Source organism: Sparus aurata, chromosome 23, assembly GCF_900880675.1.
Source record: "Sparus aurata chromosome 23, fSpaAur1.1, whole genome shotgun sequence".
Classification (NCBI taxonomy): Eukaryota; Metazoa; Chordata; class Actinopteri; order Spariformes; family Sparidae; genus Sparus; species Sparus aurata.
In genome coordinates, this window is record NC_044209.1 from 10,896,964 (window position 1) to 10,922,272 (window position 25,309).

Below are 25,309 nucleotides of genomic sequence, written 5' to 3' on the forward strand. Positions count from 1 at the left end.
AAGAGAAAAAAATAAAAAACTCATCTTCATTATTTCTATGTTGAACAGTATCCATTTATGCCTGCGTGAGAGATTTGTTGTCTGCCAGACAATACATGTGCAAAAAATTGCATACACGATTTCGAAAAAACACACTCACTTTTACAAGTTTAGTGATTTGGCCGAGGCTCTTGCCCACAGAAAGTGGAGCAGGTAACGCCGTGTTGCTCAAGGACACATAAAGCAGGACACATGGCTGCTGGAGGAAGCGGGGGCTGCTGTGGGGAACAAGCCTGTTCCCGTCAGCCAGGACATGCTTCCCCAGGCGAGTCTCACCCTGCCAGAAGGATGAAATCTGATGGAGAGTCTAATGGACTACAAAGATGTGTATACGGTCCATATTGTAGTTCATGCAAGGGAACATCTTTTTGCTTGGCAACTTTTCGAGTTAGACATCACTTTGTTAAGCAAACAGTTGGAGTTACAGCCATGGGCTATTCTGTTATATGCTTATGTAAGGGATAGACTTATATAACTAGACAATCCTGAATCCAATGTTTTGTTCCATTGGATTCCATTTCAAACCTAATAAGGAGGAATACACTGATAATGAAGGGAATAAACTGTGGTAGAAATCCCAGGTGAATAAACAGCACAGATTTCTAGGCTCAGTGTCCACAGGAACTAGAAAAAAGGATTGCTTTTTTCCCCCCATTTTAATAAGGCTAAACTGGATAAATGAATACAAAAAAATAAAGCAATATTTTAAGGCGAAAGCAAAAAGAAAAAAAAAATAGCATAATTCTTGATTCCTGCCCCAGATTGGGCTATTACAGGCTAATGAAATCCCAGGTGTACGACTGCAGCGTAGTATGACAAATGAAAAGGTCTGTAAGTGTGTTAGAGGTGATTGCGAGAAGGTTAAAGTCAATCTGTACGGCCTTAAAGCTCTTAGTGATATTACACCCAAAGGGTTGTAATCACACAGCCAGAACAGATCAATACAATCACATCACGTCCACAAAGTGTATAAGACAGCACCTAATCTCTTTTTTTTCTTTTACACACATGGAGCTGGTTTATACATTACATTTTTTAAAGTATAATGTTGCCAAACACACCCTCAGTCTGGAATGGAAATACACGTGAATACTGATTCAGCTCAAGTTATGCTCGGGAGGGGACTACATTTATTAGTTTAGCTTGAATTAGCATTTTCTTACTGGCAAAATGTAAAAAAAAAAAAAACAGTTTGTGTAAGCTGTAAGAAACTTTCTTATAATGGATGCAACAACATTAAAAAGAAATTAAATGACTAAAGGCCATCAATATCGTTTTCAGTCTTCGCCGATGACACCGTCATTTAAGGTAATGTTTCCTCTCCATCCTTAGCCAAACTTTCTGTGGCAGATGGGGCGGCTGATTCACTCACGGCCTGATAAAGTGCGAGACAGAGCGCTTCAGGTGCTGGTTTGTGACATCGGGCATCAGACTGCACAGGGGAAACTGTGGAAACAGGCCGAACCAGCTCAAACAACGTCCCCCACAATCACACACACAAATGCGTAGACACACCTCACCTCGTTCACCCAGGGGCTTCACACATGAATACCCCTCTTTCACCCTCTCTAACCTCCAGAGCTCTGGACTCTATGGTGGCTTCAACAACCAACACCTGTAGACCTCCCAGTATTTGGTTTAATAGTGCTCATTGATACAAGCACTGATCATATATTACATATTAGTAGTAAGGAATAATAAAGAAATAGTAACATATTTAACAGTGCTTTATCTTGAATTACCTATATCTTGATATAATTATTGTTTTTTTTATATGATTATATTGTACTTATGTCATGGTATTCTCTGAATGCATTAGTACTGTTTAGTGTTAAGTTATACTATACTATATACTTTGTCTTAATGTGTCTTTAATGTATGTTTAATGTCTATATAACATATGTAGGTAAATGTCAGTGTATGTATACCTGTAGACATACACATTTAAAAGGTGCAATTTGTAAGAATTGGCCGCCATTCAAATTTATTCTCAAAACATATACGATTAACAGCTAACTGTGCTAACTGAGTGAGTGAGTGTTGGTGTTTACACCAGCAGCATGGGAGCTTTCGACCGAGACTGGGCCAGTCAGTAGATATCTTGCAAGTTTTAGTTATTAATCCAGTGTTTTCAACTAAAACTTTAAACACTGCACCTTTGAGGATGCATGGTATGTACCTTATTCGGTACTGATTACTAATGTTTACTGTTACTAACTTTTTCGTGGCCATATCGATAAGATAACCAATCATTTTTGTTCTTCAGCCTACACCTCATGGCTACATGTTCTTCCTCTCTGTGTTTATTGATCTCAAAACCAACTGTAAAGGTATTTTGAGCGTGCAGATGCAGCACTTATTAGGTCAATGAAAGCAATTTGGCTTCTTAATATCCATTCCACTATGTATGCCTGAAGTATGTTTGTTCTGCTTCCCTATAATATGTAGTTCACACATCATGGCTCCCAGGATTGAATAGCCTGAGGTATTGTGATGTATAATGTATAAAGTTTTTTTAATGTCACCTCTCCAATTTCTTCTTTCTGTTTCTTATTTCGTTATTGTTTTTTTTATATGCATTTCGTTCAAAAAGATGTTATCTGTTGTCTTGTGGGGAACACACTTCCTCCCCCCGGGGCTCAAATAAACTCTTATCTTATCTTCGAACATTTGATATTGTCGTAATGGACAATGAAATGAAAGTGCGCAATCGTTTTTTTAAATTTCCCACTGATGCAAATTAGATTCTCTCAAAGCGGGTGAAATTTCCCAGGTCTTCTCAGGTCGGATGGAGGTAGGCTCACACTCTCATGCAGCTGTGGCGCCTCACAAACTGCAGACTCATCCCAAGCGAAAGACAATCCCTGGCTCATGGCAATTAGCTTCCTGTGTTTCATTTCACTGTAATTACTTAATCATCGCATTCCAACTGAAGCGCAGTCATACTTCAAACAGCAGTGGCACTTGAAATTCACAGACTGAAGGCACATGGCCTCATTCACTGGTAATTACTTTAATTAATTGCTGAACAAACACAGAGAGCCTACGACTTTTAAGTCGCTGCGTGGGGATAAAAGAAGCCCCTATATCCTCGTCTGACATTTATCAGTCAGTATGAGTTAATTCCACAGATAAAGACCGTGTAAGTGTTACCATCACATTGTATAGCACAGAACAAGCAGAGGGTTTGTGCAGCATATCATCTTTTAATTAAATCGTGCTGTTGCAACGCTGTTTTCTCACTGTTCATATCCTATAACGACATTAGAACATTGTCACAATTACAATAAACTCCAGACAATCCACGTGGAAGTAAAAGTGTATAACGTGTTCTTTATTTGTGTGAGGGCAAGCAGGAACGACTTCATCACACACACAAAATACAGCAGTTAGTGATAGTCAGTACCCTGCAAGTCCAAACTGTCGGTTTTGAGAGATGACTTTAAACTAAGAGGACGGTCCCTAAATGTATACACACGCGTGCGCACCTACACACACACACACACACACACACACACACATAAAGACACAAATCACAAGCTAAGCTTTCTATCTCGATCAAGATTTCCCCAGTTGTGTATTAAAGTCTCGGCATTATTTGAATCCAGACAAACCAGCTAACACTGCACCCTAACACACCCTCACACACACACACACACACACACACACACAAGCACTACCAAAATGTTTTGTGCCGTGGGGACCAAAGACCCAATTAACTTTATTACTGACATTACAGCTGGAGACAGTGGGAAGACATATTACATAACACATGCACACACACACACACACACACACAGTCTCAACTTATCATGGAGTTACACAGAGGTGCACTATACATCCTATGACTCACCAGCCCCCATGAACACGGATAAAGAGGAAGCAACACATTTGAAGTTTAAAGTGTTGCTCTCTGAAATGTAACATCAGTAACATGTTAATTTTGATTTAGAGAAAAAACGTATTTATAACTTTCTATAGACGGATAAACGCATTGACGGAACGTGAAAGCACATCTACTGAACTGTGCTTACTTTTCTGAAGTATTCCTATCTTCTGCTTCTTTGTACATCCACTCCACTACATTTATTTGATACCTTGAGTTACTAATTACTTTGCACATGGTTTGATTAATTTATCTTACCAGCATTTGGAAAAATTGCCGAATGTAAGAACTTATGAAAGGACAGGTCAGTAATCGGGCAATCCATAATATACACATACATCAAAATATTTGTGTGATTCACTTTTACTTACATACATTGAGATCCTGTGAGTACGATAGTTGATTTTTGAGTCTCATTTCCAACTTGTCAAATGCTGACGTCAGTGTTATTATCTTAATAAAATAAGCTTTCAGTACATTTAAATATCAGTTAAAGACTTGTTTACTATACTGGTCAAATGGGTAACTTCCATTTTTACCAAAGAAATATTTTCAAAACCGTATCTTTCCTTTTACTCAAGTGTTTGTGTACATTTAAAACTCTGGATAAATGAGATCCATGTTGACAACAGGCACAAACACACACCACAAGCAACAAACACAACCCTTGACATGTCTTAATCTTGACCTAATGGGAGGCAGCATGAAATTTGATGAACTGATGTAGTGAAGATTTGTTTCTTCTCCCCTATCAGAGACATTGGCCCTTTTAAATTGTCTTCTCGACATCCTGTGCTTTCCTAATTTCGTCTAAACCCTTCCTCCCCATCTGTCTCCGGTTTTTGCATAGAAATGGCCCGATGCGCATTTTTCTTTTTCTTTGTGCAAATAACTTGCATGGCAATAAATGTTTTGCACAGCTGTTTTTGTCATAAGTATTTTCACTTAGCAAATATTAAACGATGAGGCCCTTTTTTTCTAAGCTTTCCCATCTAGAATGAAGGCATCCACCAATCATGTGTTGTGAAAGTGGCATCATGTAACAACCCACGCCAGTGGTGGACCGGTAGATTGTGATTGTTTGTCATCACTCTGTACTTGATGACAAAGGATGCAAAATTTTAAAGACAAAGGTAACCACATTTTATCTCACACAACACAGGAGATGCTGGTCGACAACTGCCTTGATCATTAGTTTGTTTTTTAACTTTAGTGTTTTAATACGTCTTAACAGATCAGCCCGGATACGAGTACCAGGACAGTCAGCTGCGATGACCCGATAAATGTGACCTCTAACCAGTCAGTGCTACAGTGCGCCCCCCCCCCCCCAGGCACTTACAGGGCCATTTTGGAACTCTGCAAGCTGGTGCTATTTTCCTGCCAGTCCCTGTCCTGCAGTATCATTTAAATTTGAGTTTTACCAAGTTCCCAAATGACAGCATGAACACGCCGTCAAATCTTTTTTTGCGTTAGCTCCCTCCCTCCCTTACCTTCCCCCTGTCCCTCCTTCGAGCGTTCCTTCCTCCATTAACAGACATCAACAAGCTGCCATCAATCCTCAGTGAGTGGCATCACAAATCCATTAACCTGAACAATGCCAAACATTCCCCCCCCACATCCATTCATCCGTTTCTCTGTCTCTCCTCCGTCGTCTCCGTCCGCCTGTCTTTTCATCTCCTGTCATCATCACTCTTTGCTAAATTATACATCAGATTCCATTATTGTCCTAACATCAAAACAATGGGCAGCCAGTGTTAGTGCTACTTACAGTGTGTACAAAGTATTCCAAAGTCAAATGATTACTCTCACCGAGCTGTTGGTCATTCTTAGACTAAAGAGTAATATATTGATGTGTTCATGTGAGAGATTTTGCCGATGACGACTCTGCAAGCTGTTAGCAACCTTAAAATAAACTCACTGAGGCTGTCGAGCTGGAATTGACTTTGGTGTTAACACAAACTGCTATCAGTGGCGGTAAAAAAGCTTGAGAAGAGTGTCTGCGAGTCCGGGTCAACGTTAACAAGGGCTAGGGGCAAAGACCTCTTCAGGCTCATTAAATTCCTGTGAAATTGAAATGACCAGTCAGGAATCGCCTCTGATACTTTTCGAGGCTTTTTTTTTTTTTTTTTTAATCATCTTTTCAATTACATTTACATTACAAGTATGTGTGAATATTTCCCCGAGGCGGTGGTAAGTTGTAGTAGTTGTAACAAGTGTGTGAAGCTTGGAAATGTTAAATTAAACTGACACTCTGCTTTTCTATAGGTTTTAGATGGATATTTTTGCAGATAAATACGTATGAGGCACGTCAAATATTACATTAAAATAGTTATGCAATATGCCAAACTAGTAATTCTGTTTTAGCTAAAAGTTTGCCAGAGAAAGAAAGTAAAATACCTCATTGCACAGAGACTAAAACTGCACCCAAAGATTTAAAAATGGCCTCAGGGAGCTGCAGGAGCTTAGTCCACTCATTACAGCAGTAGTTATATTCGCTGGTATACTCGTTTGGGATTATTTTGCCCCACTTTCTCATTAAAACTGTGGTCAATAGTCGCTGCCAGCTGAGAAAACAGGACTTCATTGACTCCACAGCACCTGATTTAATTGTCTTTATTTCCTTCTTGGTTTGAGGCTTTGGGAAGTAATGTAGCTGGCGTCATTGTGAGTGTGACAGCATTAGCTCAATGGTTGTTTTTTTGTAGTTTTTTTTGTAGGTTGCTCTAAATGTCTACCACAGTCAACTGCACAATAAAACCCTAGGGCAGTTGTCACGGGCACTAAGTCATGGCAGGAGCCAAAAAGGCCCTGTAACTCTTAAAATTATCTGCAGGGGGGCCTTTGGAGACCATCATGTCCGGGGTAGGACCGAGGCTAATGACAACCCTCGCTTTAACTGCCTCTATTGGAGCTACTTTGTTCCAGCATTGGTACACAGTTGAAGCCACTCCCAGTCCAACTTTTCAAGCTGCAAAAGTGAGGGACTGAATTAAGTCCTGACCTTTATCATGGTTAGTAGTGTTTTCATTGCTGTAAAATCAAAACAGCCATGATTTACCTCAAATTATATCCTATCACATTTGCAGTGTGTAGTTTTGGAGAATACATTTTAATCAGAGGAGAAAGGTCTTCATTGACTGATAATTTATGCCTTAACAAACCATATAAACAGACTGACTTTAACGGACAACACTAATACCGTTTTACTCTGTTTATATGTGGCGGACCCTGACACCTCTTTAGGTTCAAACAGTGTTCTGGAGACCGTATTTTACTTTGAGAACAGCTTGTTTATTCAGTAATGGAAAAAGACAAATAATTATGAGATTTTAAAATTACCTCATTAGTATTGTAAAGAAAACGTTTGCATCGCCACCGTTCACTTGACAAAAAATGAGATGAGAAATGAGTTCTTTCAACTGGATTTGGATTATTGCAGAAAATCAGCCTATGGCCAACACACGCTTATGATACCTACACGTTTTGTTCAGCAAGATGATTTCCACAGATGAACACCACGTTAATGATTTCTGAAGTGTATACGCAAACACCTGGCGAAAAAAATCAAACAAATGGTTTTACTCCCCACACTGGCATTGCATGAATCTGCCTGTAAGGATGGAAATGTAGATGAGTCTCTGTGTTCTGTGTGGTATTTATTTAAGCATTAGGTGCAAGAGATCAAAAGAAACCACAGACCTTATTTGGGGTATTTAAATGAAAAAAATATTCAAAAAAAACGACTGAGACTTTGAGAAGAGGGAACCGGAAGTGAAAAAAAAAACATCTTCCAGCTCATTCCTGTACTCTCTAATAGGAATAGGTCTTCAGGGTTAGCACAGCACAGGGAAAAATGACCGCAATGACTAGTAACTCACTCTAATTGGCGCGTGTGTTTTATTAATAAGGGCTCGACGATGCTTCAGCATGTTGGAAAAAGCTTTCAAAATCTTGCAAAAAGATCCATTATTTTTTATGGCACCCTATTTTCCAGAAAGAGTTGCAGTATTTAACGTCCTTCTTGAAACACATCCTGATAAACCGACCGTTGATGTCTAATTTTTAAAAGAAGTGTGATGGCGTTCGTCCTTCAAAGGCTCTTCTCAAGGCGAGGGTCTTTTGTGTGTGGACGGACCATTGACAGCAAGGTACAGTGAGCTAAACCGCACTTCTTTCATCCCCTTTTGCCTCCAATAATCAGACCCATTTCTTCCTCCCTGGGCTCCTTTAAAGTAGTTGAGAATAATTATGAGTTTAGTTGTGTGTGTGTGTCTGAAGGGGTAGGGTTTTAAAGATTCCCACCGGGTGGATATATGCAGTGCGGAACAGCTTTTGATGGGAAAATCTATGGGCCGACACTTGTGGACGAGGACACACGCTAAGCCGACACACACACACACACACACACACACACACACACAGAAACAGGGAAGGTCCGGGTGGGTGGAGGGGGGAGGCGATGGGATGGGATGAGGGGGGAGCTGACCGTGCCAATTGTTTGTCTCCCGAAATCAAATGGGGAGGTGATTTTCTGAGCACCGAAGGCGAGAATGGAAAATGACAAAATAAAGGAGTGCTCTTTTCTCTCTCTCTCTCCTCTTTTCTTTCATCTGCCCCTCCGCAAGAAGAAGGATGATCTGCCACAGTCTTTTTGTTGAGCTGGCTGACACGAGCGCTCGCACAAACATGCCCCTCACACACACACACACACACACACACACACACACACACAGCAGGATCCTCTGCACCACTCTGTTTGGACCACACTGCTGTTGACTCCGTGCGATCTGATGAATGACACCCCCTTTTCAATTATTTGCCCCTCCTCGCTGCCTCTGGCTATCTCTCAGGCTGTCTCTCACACATCTTCCAACCGCCCTAGAAAACACCAAATCTAGCGAGGCCGGTTCACACTCTTCACAAGAGCGGCTCCGTATTTTTGAACCTAAACATCAGCAAAAATGATGGCGAGTCAGCCCTGGTCGTCCTTCTTCGGTCTCGCAAGGCTATTAAGGGCCAAAATGAAGGCCAAAGGGGCCGAGGGAGAACGGGTAGAAGCGGTTTGATGGGAAGAAGTCGAAGCTTGAAGATCTCTTAGATGCGGCCGTTGTGGCTTTTCACTACACTCGTCATATAATGTAACACAGCCTGTCAGTCATTCTGAAACCCGCCCCTGAGCAGGGTGTTGAAATTCCTCCCAGGCCACTGTCAAAATCTGTAGCTGTGCGTGTGTCTCTTCATTCGGGCGGGCGTCTTTTCTGTCTAATTATGTGTACGTCTACTAGTTTAAGGGTTAGAGTTAACGTAATACATGTCTGTTTATACATTTTTTGCAGCGTTTGTCATATAAATTGTAGAGCTGAAGGGGGAAATTCCACGAGAGCACCCTGTGTCACGTTGCTTAGTAATTTTCTGACATGGTTTTGCTGGGAGCTCTTCTCCTCTGAGTTTCCTTGAATTATGATATCTCAACCGAAAAAAAAAAAAATACCTCATGTCTCACGCACACCCTCGCAAAAATCAATATATTTTTAAAAGCAAACATTGAAGAAACAGAGGCAATTCCAACTTGAGTCCAATTCAATTAGTTAACTTCATTGTAAAAGCTTTCATTCTGATAAATCAGACTCTTTAAGGTCTATAGACAGATTCATTTTACGGCTACGCGACTGCATCTGCTGAGAATTTCAAGAGACATTGACGATGCAATGTGTAAGAATTGGTCAGTTGATTAATTCAACTTTAGCTGCCATTAGCTGTGCAGCTAGCGGTCCGAGATGGGTGTTGGTGTTTACACCGCTAGCACAGGAGCTTTGATCCTCAATGGGTTGGGGCTAGCTGGCTAACATACCAAACGTCGCAACACAATACAAAGATGCTATACTATCAAAACTGTTACACCACAATCTACTTCAACATCAGCAACCGAAAGGTTACAGTAAAACAGAATGTGCTGACTGCACAGAGAGTAAGAGGCATACTTACATAACATGAAGTGAAAAGATGAAAAAAACCACATTGACTTCCTATGCCTTCAATCATAAACTTTCCCTAAGCTTGAACAATGTTTAGTGTGCTAACCAAGACCTGATTTTTTTTTTTTTGCTGATTTCAAAAGCCCTTGAACTGGTCCAGAAGGTCAAATCGCCGGGAGAACTTTTAGATCAATAAAATAGGGAACTACATTTTACGATAGATTGCTGCATAATTGCTTTCTTAACCAAGCTGATACAAAATGATTCAGATGTTCACCGATTAGATTGATATCATACTGATAACTGGTATCAGCAGAATAGCTTAGTCTTGGTACACAAATTTTAGTACGGTAACAGCCTGTTTTCTCTCCAAGCACGTAAAATACTGCAGCCTGGTTAGGGGTCTACACTCTTTCCTCCTGAAGACCGGTGTTCGCGTCCCATTTGTGACTTAGAATCAAGCATAATTTGTTTATATGTTATGTCATTTTAGTATGTAAAGGCACGAAAACAACTTGACTTACATTATGTGATTGACAAGACGTAGTTATTTTAGCCCAAAATGTGATCTTTTCCTAGACCTAACCAAGTAGTTTTTAAACCAAAACCCAACCAAACAGTGACCATTTGACAATCCTAATAACAGTCCTGAAGTCATAATATGTCATAACTATGCATCATTGCTAACTTGACCAGAGAGCCTGTCACTACCCGATGTGTTTGGCTGCCTGATGTGAGTTGGACAAAACACAAACAGTGCAGATGTGTCATAGCATAGCATATTTTTCTATGGTTATTTTGATACAATTGTGGACTGTCCAAATGTTTTGATCAATTATACTCTTATGCTTTGGCATGACTTGAACTGAAATAAAAATAAAAAAAACGCTATGCTATGCCAGGAAACAAACCAATGCTATTCCATGTTTATTTTTATTTTTTTATCAAACTTTTAAGTGATTGTTCACATAAATAGGCTAATTCAGTCACATTGAAAAAAATATGTTTTTACAGGTCATACATATGCATTAGATACACAGAAGAGGGAGGACAAATGAAAGGATATTAAAAAGAAATTATAGCATAGTACAAGCCCACTCACATAGGGTAGTGACAGAGCCCTTCAGGTGCACAACTCATGCTAGAGGGGTACGTAGAGCAACATAGTTTAAAGCTTAAGGCCTCAGACCAAGCCGTCAAATTTGACGAATCAGGTTTGAGAACGTGTTGGGTGACGACATTTCATTAACAAGCAGCAGAGAGAGATTGAGTGATGAGAGCAGCGATCACACAAGTTTTTTGTTTTTTTTGCTATTTATTTTAAAGAAAGTCGAAGGAGAGAGAAATAAGGACACGGGGGAGGAGGGGAATATGATATGAGGGAAACAGATGGAATCGATCGGAGATGTGGAGGGAGAGCTGTACAGTAGAGGTGTGAGGCATGAGCAAAGAAAAGATATAGCAGATGGCAAAGGTAGCTGTGGCCAAAATGGCCTCTTGATGCCCAATCAGACGGACACACACACATACATACAGACACACATATGCAAGGTCAGAGAGCGGTCGCAGCGCAAAGGCCTCTCCGGCATCACCTGTGTTCCTGCGCACATACAACTTTTTTTCCTCTTTTTTTTTTTTTTGCATTTTCACAGAAACATTGAAAGTTGATGTTCACACAATTATCTGTCATTGATTCACAGTCTGTTATTATTATAAGAGAAGATGAACATGATGTAGGTTTATGAGCTGATTTTGATGTGATTCAACTGCCAAGTTACCTTTATACAATGATTTTTAATGATCAGCCAGTTTAAAGTATCCAAGCAGTGTCCATTGAGTTATCAGGACATCTGGTTTAGAAAATAAAAAAAAAAACAGGCTTTGGTTAGGTTTAGGTAAAGACTGAAATGGCCTACTTATGATGAGGCAAAAGTACCATAAACTTACTGAATGAACGAAAAGCTCAAATACAATATGTCTGTTAAGGTCTCAGTATCTCTGGGAAATATACAGTCTTGTTTCTTGGATCATTCTGCAGCACACTAGTTACATCCAATGCCATGTTTTAGTGCCAATGCAGGAAGTAGTATGCCCTGTGGGAGGTCCAGGTGGTGGATGGGCATGTCCATGGTTACAGACCATTACATGACTTTAAAATAACCATAACAATTCCCCTAACCTATAAAACACCATAACCAAAACAAAGCTGCCATGCATTTAGACATTAATAATAATATAGATGGAAAACTATTGTGTTTGAAACTAATTCAGGATTTTGCACAATTGACAAATACAAACATTTGAACTGGGAACTGCACTAAATGAATATGCAGTGGGAAATCAATAAATAAGCACTGTAAATGATACATTATCAAGGTTCCAAAGTCAATATTGCTGTTTAAGTGTTATTTTTCCACATGTTTCACTCCATATCTCACCTTTACACCAGTATCAGGCTCAATAGTTGCAAAAAAAAAGCAATATTGTAGGTTTTTGGTATTTTAGAGTTTATAACCTCCTGGAAAATCATTAATAAAGGTGGTGACTCATCCTGCATTCGTTCCTGCATGTTCGTTTTTCATCCACCAAACTTTATTTATAACACTGGATGAATAAAGGGAGTGTTGCTTGGGACCTCAAAGTTATGAAAAACTTTATAACCGGCACAAAAACCCACCTGCATAACTTTCATTCAGTGATTTAGGTGAAATTGGGTCATGTTTTTTTGACAAAATGTTTGCTGGTTTTCCTTCTGCTAACAAATGTACGGATAACCAGCAGCTTCTCAATGAACTTGTCTGGACTGGGGATGTGCGCGACCTACTAGAACGACGACGGAGGATAGTACAGAGGTGATTTACAGAGTTTCCTGGTCGACAGATACTTGCACCTCTGTTGCTTAAATCAGCCTCCAACTCCTCAGAGGCTGTGTTCTGAACACGGCCTGTGTTCACTGAAAGCTGTCAGACTGGGAAGAGGCAGCATTGGCAACTTAGTTGGGGTTGTTTATATACACTCCATGCTATTGACTGCTGCATGTTGTTACAGAAAAAAACGTAGCTATGCCAAAACAAATAGCACTCCATTGGTCGTTTCATAGGTAAGACTAGATTTACTTGTTCATGTCTACAGATTCTACAGTTTTGCAGTCATTGTGAAAACATATGTCTTACCTGTAAGGCTGAGGTTGCAGTAATCCACTTGAAGATCCCCCTCCTAACATGTTTTAAGATGTATAGAAAACCATGTTTTTTACTGTGCTGACTAATGTTTTTCTGAGTCCTATTGTGTTGTTGAAATTGCACATTGAAAATACTAAAAATTGACTGTATGATGATTGCACGACATGATAGCGCAAATGAGTGTCATTTCAGTTAAGTTCCTGCAGTTCATTCTCAGTGTATGTGCAATGGAGGCTTCAAATTTCCTGATCACATTCGTGTACGCTGAATATTGGACCAGATTGGCTTCCAAACTGTGGTGATGTCACAAATCATGCTCGTAGAACCGCCTCAGTGAGCACAGAGAAGTTTACACATTCAGCCTCTGCACATAAATCAATCTACTCAGTGGAGCTCAAACATTCAACCATAGGAGCAAGAAGAAAACACATTTTTGACTCAAGGGGGGACTGTAAGAAGACGATGTTCAAGAATTTCATCATCAAATTCCATTAAAAAGTAGTCAGGTTATACTCTTGAAGGGTTAAAGGACTCCGGTGCACTTTCTGAAACGCCTGAAGAGGCAGGATTTAATGACATTTAGGCGGCAGGTCTTCTTAAGAGCACTCGATCGCCCTGATAAGAACCTCATATTTCCTCCTGAATGCGTGACGATCCTTGAACAGAGACACAAAGGTAAAGGCAATATCTTCAGCCGCCAAAAATAAATGCAGTCAATGGAGAATCAGCTGCCGCTTTTTTTTTTCCTTTCTCATTTCCTGTGAAATAATCCGTCAGCATCAACTGACAGAAGCAGTTACTTTCATATAAGAAGAGGCAGACACGGAGCCTGGTTTGTGTGTATGTGTGTGTGTACTGTAAATTTTGACAGGACAGCAAACCTTGTGAATGGTGAAGTTTTATTCTAGTCGCTCTACAGAGAGAGGGAGAGAGAGATAGAGGAAGATAGAAAGAGAGAGAGAGAGAGAAAAGAGAGAGAGAGAGAGACAGAGAGAGAGAGAGAGAGAGAGAGAGAAACAGTGCCACTGTACAGAAAAGCTCCTGTGAAATTCACACAAAAAATATTGTTTTTACTCTTTATCATTTATAATTCTCCATGATGATGTATTCCAGTATGAATTTACAAGCGATGTATACAGGTGTCGTTTCTAAATATATTCAAAATAGTTCCTTAAAAGTCTTTGAGGAAGTATTAGTTTTAAAAAAAAAGCTCTATTCTTACAGCAAACCATAAAGAAAGAGGTCTCGTATCTTTGGAGGGACAGCAGACTCAAAGTAGAGGGTTGCTTTTTTTTTCTTTTCATCTTCTTTACAGTTGAAGTCCTGACTACACATGAAGGAGAGGGAAGAGAGAAGCAGAGCTGGTGATACAGTAATTCTCACCTGCCATTGGAGGAAGAGCAAGGATGTCCCCCGCCATACCAAACCAAGCCCTGACCAACCCCCGACCCGCAACCCCATATCAGGCCAAAAACACAGCCTGATAACGGCCCGTCAGCGAAAAATGGGAAGTTTGCACAAGGGTCAGGTTCTCGCCTTCTCCCCCAAAACAAGCAGCAGCATCTTCATCGTGTTAAACATAGGAGTTTGTTGTTTTTTTTTTTTCTCTCAAATATGTATATACTCACACCTGGTTACAACGCATTAGTGATCATAACATCATAACAAAAAGAACTAACAGAAAAAGAAAACATAAAACATTAAAATTGTTACATCTGGGGTTGCATGCCATCACCTCATTATTTATCATTAAATGTAATTAAAATACATTTTTGTCATTAAAAAGAGCAGGGTTGTCATCACAAGGGTGTGTCTGAGTGTGTGTTTTCGTGTGCGTGTGTGTGTCTGAACATAAAACAGCATCAGTTTACATGACAGTTCTGCAAAAAGTCGAACAAATAGAACAAATCGTCATGAGTTCGTAAAATGCGAGGGTGCTGTCTGATATTTTTTTACATGTGCATATTGTTCACTTGTCAGCTCACACAAGCAGCATGTGAAAGATAAATATGATAATAATAATAATATAAATATGCAGATAAAGATGCAAAAGAAGACAAATGTTGCTTGTCGGTCAACATCGGGTAAGCTGATTGGGGAGCGAGGAGAGGTTCACCGCAGTATTCCAAGAGTACAAAAGGGCGATATGACCGTGGTTGTTAAAGATGGAGCTTCAATTGAAACACAGTGGCTAATGCAGTCGACTGTCGTTAAAAACCATGGAGAGGAAAGAGAGAGAGTATTCCATATGAGGCTTTTTCAGATTTTGGACGTTTAAGCAACGTCCTCCGTTCTTTTAAGGGTGCTCAGTTTGGCAAGGAGCGCAGCTGCACACAATGCACTCCTCACTGAGCGAAACGATCTAAGCCCCTTTACCGTCATCCCTCCTTTCCCTCCTTCTCTTCCTCTTCTTTTCTCTTTACTTGGGTTGCATTAGCTCGGGCAAAGAGCCGAACTGGAAGACCTAGGACTGGTAAACATCATAAGGAGAAGAGTTTGATTCTGCATTGCGGCCACTATAAATCGTGTTGTTCGTTTTACTTTGTTTTTTGTTTTTTTTTTCTTTTTCTTTTTTTTTTCTACAAAAGAAATCTCTGTGTTCTGTTGCTACGGTTGAAGCTCCCCCAAAACGCACAGAATCATCCTGAGGTATTTTATTTGATACAATTTGGCTTTGTGAATCCAATCAATCAAGCAAATCAATCAGTCAGTAAAGATGGATACATGATTTTTCTTTTGACTGTACAATTTGTACAGCATTGACGCTACAAAAAAGTGTTTTTTTTGTGGGCACGCATGTAACAAGGAAGAATGTGCATGTGCAAGTCTTTTTCTGCTAAGTGTTATAAAAAAGAACAAACAAACAAATAAAACAAACAGATGCATAAACAATCAGATTAGGAACCAAATATTCTGGTTAAGACTTCAAGCTTACCCAAATTCTGCCATGCACACACACAACTTACTCCACACTAAGATGGACACATGATTGATGAGCACATGACAGTTGAGCCTTCGGCTCCGTCCCTTTTCATCTTGCCCCACCCACCCCCTTCGCACCCAAACAACACGATGAAGGTAAACAAGGGATCCATCTTCAAGTAGTCTTCAGATCCTCAAGTGCCCTGGTTGATTACGGATCAACAGTAGCTGATGATCAATAATGGTTAACCCAATCCCCAGCTGCAGTGGTCAGACACTGTGTAGCACTGCTACTGCTGTACCAACCAAACAACCACAGTTCAATTCACAATAAACTGAAAACTAATAAGGTGAAGTAGTTCTATAGTTATCCAACACTCTAGTGATGTGTCATGTTGATGGAGGAAGGGAGGAACAAGAAAGGAGGAAAGAAGGAAGGAATCTTCAGGTTTTTTTTTTTATAGCTAATACCCTGTTTCTCAGTGGCAGGGAGGTCAAAAGGCAAAAACACATCAGCATCCAGCCCCTCAGACAAGGTGGCAGTGGACACAATTGTCATTTCATCCTTTTCTCCCTTGTTTATCCCCTCTTTGCTCTCTTCCCTTCCAACATTTCCTTGCTCTTTAGCTGCGAGAGCCACAGCATGACACTGATTTACTAAGCACAAAGGTTCAAGGGTAAAGGTTCGATTGTACAAGTATCCATCCGACATATCTGGCAAGACATAGTCCCTTTTCAAAAAACATGTAAAATATGTGTCTGAGAGTGTATTTGTGTGTATTTTTGTCTTCTCCGACACTGAAAAAAATCAACACATGCAAAATAATCTACTACTCTTGATGGTAATTTTCAGAAAGCTATGCTTTTTTCAAAAGCAAATGTGGGAGAGGTCTTTAAAACTAATGGCTATTGTACTACCAAATAAGCAAACACTAAAATCCTACATAGGGGGATCCGGATGCCAGAATCCCTAATAAATCTTATAGTTTAATAGAATAAAAAAGCAATACTTTGCAATTATTTTTCTATGTGCAGCGTCACAAATGAAATGCCCTTCAATTGCCTCAGGTTGTCCCTGCTTGTCTGTCCTTTTCCATCAGTCATTTTTGTCAGTCTTTTTTTTATCTGTCAGTCTGTAAACATTATTCATTGATAGCACCTACATTACTCTCAGCTTCTTATCACTATCATGTCTTTACAAGGTTTTTACCATGCAGACAATACCTAACTGCCCATAAGTACTAGAGGCTCCACTCTGTTGCCATTTAGCCTCTCATCTCCTTCCTCCCTCTCTCTCCTCTTGCACTGCCAGGTGTCTCGGTGGCCATATTTGTCAGAGTAACAAGCAGCAGACCGTTGGACTAGCTCACTGTGACGCCTCTGCCCTCCTGGGACGCCTTCATGTCTGGCCGTGACATCAAACGTGCCCATCTGGTCTCCCTGTCAGTCCTGTTCTCTTCAACTAACAACTCCCGAGCCTGACAGTGGAGGTGGAAAGGAAAAAGGAGAAGGGGTTGAAAGAGAGGTTATCTCCTCTCTCTGTCCCTTTAATTCCCTTCTCATTTAATTTCTCCACTCCTTCTCACCACACCCTCAAACAAATAAACCTCTTTTTTTAACAATGCTTGTAAGAGTCCTCCTTTACTGCAACTTAGGCCTTCTCTGCCCCACTAATGGGACTATGCCACTTCATACCCCTTTGTAACACCTAAGGGGTTACTGATTCCCCTCCCTTTTCCACCAGGATACCTTACGGCAACGTGCCAGCCATGCAGCCAACTCATTGGTACATGGCAGAGAATGGACAAATATGATGATATCATCTGCAAAGAGAGTAGTAGTAGTACCATCATACCCAAGAGGGCACGAGTTCTTTTGGATTACAATGTCGAAGAGAAGAAGAAAAAAGTAGTGTGGCTATGGCATCCCTTGGTGGATAACATAGTTGATAAATTATAATACAAACCCAGAGAGGAGTAAAGAGGAGAGAACACATTATTTCTTAAACTAAACATCTGACTCCAGACTGGGGATTTTTTTATACACCCGTCTATTGCTGAACTGGGCTGAGTTTAGGACACCTCGTGGGGCCGGGTATGCACTAGTCTTATTGACTGAGTAAGGCATCACATGCTCTTTATTGTACATGTCATTGGCTATCCGCCCATCCCGTGAGCAGTATGAAGTGGTGGATTTGACAGATGAGCGGAGATTGTTCGCATCATTGCGTGTTTTGATGGGGGGCGCTCCGAGGACCGCTGCAGGTGAGGCCACTGCCAGCTGTTTGTAAATATCAGAGGAGCTACGCCCATGGACCAGTCTGCTGCTGGTGTCATCCCTCAGCGAATGGCTGAGGAAAGGATTATCCGAGCCATGGGCCGGGTACAGGGACTTGCTCCTCTTGCTCTCCTCCAGGTTGTGGTTGAACAGCATTGATTTGGAGCCGGTACCAAACAGTCTGCCGGAATAGGGACGCATGCCGAAGAGGTTCGCATAGTGCGAGTCAGATGCGGAGTCCAGGAAGCGGTCCTTCTCCTTGAGGCTGACGCTGCGCGCCGGTCGGCCCAGGTCTACATCCTTGGGCTTTTCTAGCATGATGTTGTCAAAGGAGTGCTGGCGACTCAGCCTCAAGCGGTTTCTCTTTTGGACATGTGGCCCATCTGTCTGTGGCCAATACAGACCAAACATTTCGTCTGGTTGCTGCTGCTGTTGGTGGTGCAGGGTGGGACTGACCAAGGGGTCTGCAAGGAGCTGGTCCTCAGTAATATCATACAGGTTGGCTTGGTGGAGGCATGCTTCACACCGATTATACGGTGAGCGTGTGGCAGAAGTTGAGGGAGCGGATACGGTAGCAGTGTATGGCCCTCCCGGTGGGTAGCTAGAGGCCACTTTGGACAAGCAGGAACGGCAGTGCGTCTGTTTGTAGCGATCAATGGATTCATGTGGGGACAGGTTTTTCTCTTTCAGGCTGTAGTGTTTAGAGTAAGTCGGGTCTGGCAGAAGATCTGAGTCGGTGTGATGCAAAGGAGAGGAGTTCAGATGAATGATGGGCTGCTCACACTTCCGATAGTTGTCACTGTGGTCGGAGTAGATCTCGGGGTAATCCAAATCATCTGCAGCAAGGCCTCGACTTTCGCGGTAGTGAACAGGGTCTGAGTGCAGGCTCAGCTCTCGGTCTGAGTCAATGGTGTAGATTTTCTCTCCTCCTCCTCCTCTCCCGGTTTGGTTGGTTCCTCCGGTGACCTGCTTAGTCTTTAAGTAGGACAGTTCCACCTCACTGCAATCCCTTGGGTATTTTGACGTCACCGATCTTTTTTTTAAGTTGTCCTTGGGCTTCAGGTGCTTGTTGTTTTCTGGGTCCTTGTAGGAGGGTGCCCTGCTGGAACAGTCGGAGATGTCGGAGTGGGCTGCATCCTCAGGGAGGTAGCGCTGTGTCTTCATCGACATTCGTGGGTCTGGCATTAGCATGTCAGGCATAGGAGGAGGCCCAGGTGGCACAGAACGGAGTGTGTCCACTGACTTCTTCCACAGGGTCCGGGGTGGCTTGGCATTGGTCTGGACCGAGTCAGCATTCACCGCCACCTCGACTGTGTTAGGATTGGCATCATTCAGAGTCAGAGGATGTTGGCCACCTTGGAAGATGTAGTTGTTAAGGTGGTCTTTGTGGCGGTTAGCAAGGTAAGACTGCAGGTCACCAGTGTCCCCGTAGATCATATCTTTGGGAGCGTAGCTTCGGTTGTCAGCATAGATGAAGTTGCCCTTCTCTGCCATCATGTCCATGATCATGGGGCCAGCTGAGTGCATGAACTCGCGTTTGGGGGAGTTCATGCGGGAGCCGCTTAGGTTAGACATGTTGGTCATCTGTTTAGCTGACTTAATGAGCTTAAGCATTTTGTCTTGGGGGCTGAAGTCCAGATCTGTCTTTTTCTTCATGTCAATATGTACTCCATGGATGCAACTCCAGATTCCCTGTATGGAGACAGATGGATAAACCAGTGGAATGGAGGAGGGGATGAGGGAAATGCAAATAAAAAATGAGGGGAGTGGGGAGTTGGAGGGAGTGAAAGATGAAATGGAATCAAACATTAAAGGGGATTGGGAGAGAAATGGAGAGAGACAAACAGAATAATGATTACTTATCCACTCTGGCCAAACATATTTGTGCTGTGTATATTTTATTGTAATGTATTAAATTGGTAGTAGTGCAGCCAACAAGGTCTTTTATCCCCATTAACACGAACTTGAGACAGCATTAAATCGAGCTTTCTTTCATTTTCCCTAAAACAGACATGTTGTGCAATTCACAAAGACAATCAAACAGCAACCTTCAGTTAAGATAGAAATGTGTTTGGTGCAAGATATGAATCATCTAAACAACCCTGAATGATTGGTTTAAGAGGACAGTGCAGTCAAAACAACACAATAATTTAGAACATTCTTCAGTACAAAGGATTCAGAATTCATCATAAACACACCAGGACAACACAATCAGTCAGAATATTGCTTAAAAAATATTCCAACCAGGCTAAACACACTCACAAGCCCATTTACCAGCACGAACATCTGCCCATCATAACCCAATGAAATACCAGTATTTTTAAGGAGCACATAGAAAAAATGCCTTGTGTCTTATATTTGGTAGAATTCCTCCACAAAATAAAAAACCTCAATCAACAATGCCGTGAAAATATGAGAAATTGTTACAGGAGTTTTTACAATCTCTCTCATAACTCTATGCCCCAAGCCTCCCTCAGCAGCGCTCCAGGGGTGATACATCTGTGAGAGGGATCATAAGTAAAGTGGTGAAATTGCCATCAGTATAACTGCGAGGAAGGTGAAGAAAAACACATTTTATGTGGAGCTACAGCCAAACAACAGCTGTCAATCTAATGCCTGAAAAAGTATCTATCGCATTAACGAACAAAGGATCAAAGTCCTTTTCATCAACACAAGATTCCCCATTAAGGACGTCTTCTGCCCTTAATTGCTCCTGTGAAAGGCTTTGAAATAACATCCTTCTCTTGAACCTCACTTTATCTTCTGTAAAAGTTTTTCTCTCCTCGCTAACCCCCTCTGTTAACTTTGAAAAACAGAGTCACACTCTGCCTCAAAAATAGTGCAGAGACACTGCAGTGCTTTTAGGGATGCACGTCCACGTCTTCAGCTCTCACACAAAACGAGGGAGAACGCTGACCTTTTAACAGAATGAGAGAGAATAGATTGATTTAGCGTGGGTTTGCCGTGATTTCACCCAAAAACATGCTGCAAATTAGTATCTATTTTTGTCGATATTCAGGGCTGCCTTGTGATCTCCCCCGCCTCCCGTCCCCCTCCTCCCCTATCATCCTCCTTTGTGCAGCCCTCCCTCCTTCTCCCTTGTTTCACTCAGTTCCTTACTTTAGAGGTATCGCTCTTTCTCTGCATGTGTGTGTGCGTGCTCGCTCTGCTCTGCTCTCTTCTTTCACTGATAGAAAATAGAACTAAGACAGGCCTGTCTGACCCCAATAATGCTGCATTAGCCCCCAGTATGCTTGCAATGCTTTGTTTCACCTTAAAGCCTTGGACACGACCACTTGAACCCAGTCGGACCACCCCAGGCCCAGATATCCACACAGCCACATACTCACATGTGCACACACTCTGTGGCCTGATTCTGCGAGCTACTGGGCCAAATTTAAGACTGTTGTTGCAAACTGTGTCTTAAAAAATTCATTCTGCGCAAATCTGGAGCAGGGCTGTGTTCTCCCAAATCACAAAACAGGCTAAAGAATGCCTGTAAAACACGCCTGCACACCCAGACACGCACGTCAAACACACAAACTGGTCCTTACCCGACTGATGGAGAAAAGAAGACCCGGCTTGCCCGTGCAGACACCAGTAAAGCAGTATCTGAGCCTCCAGTAGAAGAGATGCTCAGAGACGAAGGTGATGAGGGAGAGCCCCATGGCAGTGGCCAGCATGTAGAAGACTCCAGCCATGTTGTCGATATCCAGCTGACTGGACATCACCTCATTCTTCTCGTTGTGGCAAATTCCTGTCAGCCACTGGGCTTCGAGTTCCTCCATTTCACCTGAAAAGGACACAGAGAGACTCAAATCCTTTACTGAACAGCTCACTGCAGGCAAAATATGCCATAAGTTTGTTCCCCGAAATGTAAGATATGCATGTATGTAAAACATCCCTGAAATTGTTTTCAAAGGTCTCATATTATGCCAATTTTAAAATTACTTATTTTATTTTGGTTGCCATCTAGCGAATGTTTGCACTCTTTAATGTTCAGAAAACACATGATTTTTCTCACATTCCCCATTACTGCAGCGCGTCTATTCACCCTCTGTCTCAACGCTCCGTCTCTAAGGCCATTCTCCCTGCTTTGATTGGTCAGCTCCCGCAAACCTGAGCAGGCACCACTCCCACCGTATTTCTGCTTCAGCTCTGTCAGCGCTTTGGCAACCACAGCTGTTTCTGGGGGGCATGACTGTACAGTTGTGACCTCATTTGAAGGCACAGTTTCTGAATACAGGCTGTGGGCATTTCTCGGTGGATTTCGAGTTTTCGATACTAAGTACTTCTACAGGATATAGACCTGCTTTATAATACCATTTCACAATATGGGAGCTTCAAATCAAATAGTGGTCAATGCTGCCATCATCGACAAAGAAAGTATTTAAGTAGTGCCACAGTGTTCTAATTCACAACACAATGTTTTTTGATTGAATAATGACTGTTGCAAAGGCTCAATATGTGCGAATTGTCCTTCTTGAATTTGCATACAATCAGAATAACTGCTAACTGCTGCTATTTATATTTCATTTATACATCCATGACTCTAACTACAGTTAGCCCTGCAGCTAGCTGTACTTCCATGGAGCTTTGGACTGCTAGGAGAAAGTGGTTTTCAGGCCCGGGGCTAGCTGGTAAGCATGCTAACGTTAGTAGATATATCCGTAACACTATCAAAACTGTTATCCCATTCTGTTGATAACTTAAGTTCATTTTTTAATGTTTTGTCCTAAAATCCCTCACATATTGCAACTTTAAGATTTGTCATGCATTGGCTACATTTTCATGAATATCTGGGGGAATTTAGTTTAAAAAATATCCAAATGTAACCTACTAAGGTTGATTGCTAATACATGAATTTAACGCTGTGGTGTTTCGGGGAGCTGGTCTTAATAAAAAATACATTTCTTTGGGCATCGCCATCTGCGGGGCTTCCATGGCCCTCATTGTCGTCTGATAGGGTGAAGAGATTGTCTCTTTAGTGTTAATGAAAGAAAGGTAGAGAGCAACAAAGACCCTATCTCTTCTCATTCCTCACTCTGTGTTCCCTTCCCTCAGACCCCCCCACCCCCACCCCTCTAGCTTCCTCTGTGACATTTGGCGCGTGGCTAATCCAATCTGTGTCATTCAGGGCTGGATAACTAAGGCTGCTTGTGAGGAAAGACAAATATCATGGTGGTGTTGAGCTTGAGGGTGCAGTCTCACTAAGACATAATTAACCTGTTAGGACAATTAATGAGAATCTGCTTTGAATTGCCAATACACTAATAGACGTATTTACCATATCTTTTGAATACGACGTGACAACATGCATTGGAATTGGCAACAATAGAGATTGAAGATACATGAAATCTTTGGGCATCAACAGGTCTTTTTTTTTTTTTTTTTTTTTGACCAAGTGCATTCAAGGGAAAAGCTGAGGGTTGGCTGTGACTGCCTGCACTGTTGCTCTGACTCCAGGGGGAAGTGTTGCTGAAATTCAAATTTTGTTCTCTTTTCAGCAGTCAGACGGCTCAAGCAATAGTCTGGTGGCCAGTCACCCAGAACACAGGAACACAAGTATCTACAAGTTTCATCTACACTTTCGGGGCTTTTGAAAGCATTTGAGTTTGAAGCAAAAAAAAAAAAAAAAAAACCCATAAAAAAAACATTTCTTTAAGATGTGAGTGCAGTAGCATAACGTTTTAGAAAGTCTACCCTGAATGTAATCCATCCCAGCTCAGGATATTCATTTAAAGTTTCCTGCAGAGTGCTTGTCCGCACGCTGAATAACTTTAACTCATAAACAGTAGAGCTGAAATACTCCTTCATCCTGGCTTGATGATTTATAGGTCTGACAGATTACAAGTCAAAAATGTATGAAGTCCTACCACTGCCGCTGTACTAAGACGGACACATTTGATCTGGACTTTGCTCTACGACACTAGAATTAAACAGAAAGCGAGAAAAAAGAGGTTGCACTTTGTCCATTTCCATATATTTGGCAACAGGGACTGCAACAACAGGACATGACAATCGAATACTCCCATTTCTGTATCAATCAATCAAATAATCAATCAAACAATCAATCAATCAATCAGTCCTTATTTCTATAGCGCCGTTTCACGACAGAAGTCATCTCATGACACTTTTCGAATTGACTCGGACTGTTTAATGTGTCCGAATTAAAGCTTACCCCCTTTTTGACCAAGGCAAACCAAGTGCTGGTTCCTGGCTGTCACTAGTGCTGGTTTGGAGTTGGCGACTACGATCCTTTACAGTCATAAGTGGTTTTAGTTGGTCATGATAACCCCGACTATGACATGAGCGCTTCTTTGTTCTAGACCAGCAAAGACCTACTTTGGAAACCACTTCTCCTGGCCAAAACTGATTCCAGGGTAGACACTGGCACTCCGAACCAGCACCTGAACTGCCGTGGTTGAAAAGAAAAAAAGAGGAAATGTGACCTTTGTCTGGCTCAGCCATGTCTATGACAAGCTGTTTTGTGTCTGTCTGTCTGTTCCTTCTTCAGCCTCCTCCGCTCCTCCCTGAACATATCTTCCCTCCGTCTTCTCTCCCTGTCCGTGAAAAGCCGTCTGCTCTCTACCCACATTGTGTCTATCTGATCAAGTAGCATCTGCCGGGACATGGAGTCACTGTCATCTATCAAGGGCCTGCCCTCCCCTCACTCCCTCTTTCTCTTTCTCTTTACCTGACACACACTCCCTCCTTGTCGTCCTCTCCTCTCGCGCTCCCTGCCTCGTCCTCTCTTCGCCCTCTCTGTGGCCATCACACACATTCACTGTCTACCCTTTTTCCGCCCCTTTCATCACTTCCTCCCCCCGTCTGTTTCCTCTCTCTCTCTTCCTCTGTCACACTCTCTTTGCACTACTTTTATCTCTTTCCCCCCTTGCCATCTCTCATCCCGTCATCTCTTTCACCCTTTTCTCTAACACTGCATTTACGGGCGTAGTGCAAAGGTAGTACAGATTGTTAAACACCCTCTGTGAATGACTTTGTTAAAAAAAACAAAAAAAAACAAA

At 41.8% G+C, this 25,309-nt stretch overlaps 1 protein-coding gene across 2 annotated transcripts in view; it reads right to left on the reverse strand.

Moving 5' to 3' along the window:
- Positions 1–13,962: 13,962 nt before the first annotated feature.
- grin2aa (glutamate receptor, ionotropic, N-methyl D-aspartate 2A, a) overlaps positions 13,963–25,309 on the reverse strand; it is a 160,043-nt gene continuing 148,696 nt past the window's right edge. The window contains exons 13-14 of one of the 2 annotated variants that reach the window (XM_030407437.1): positions 21,836–22,074; positions 13,963–19,973 (exon numbers count right to left, since the gene is read on the reverse strand). In XM_030407437.1, coding sequence (XP_030263297.1) covers positions 18,012–19,973; positions 21,836–22,074 — 2,201 coding nt within the window. In that variant the 3' untranslated portion in view covers positions 13,963–18,011. The remainder of the gene's footprint in view (positions 19,974–21,835; positions 22,075–25,309) is intronic. The other variant, XM_030407438.1, reaches the window with a different exon arrangement.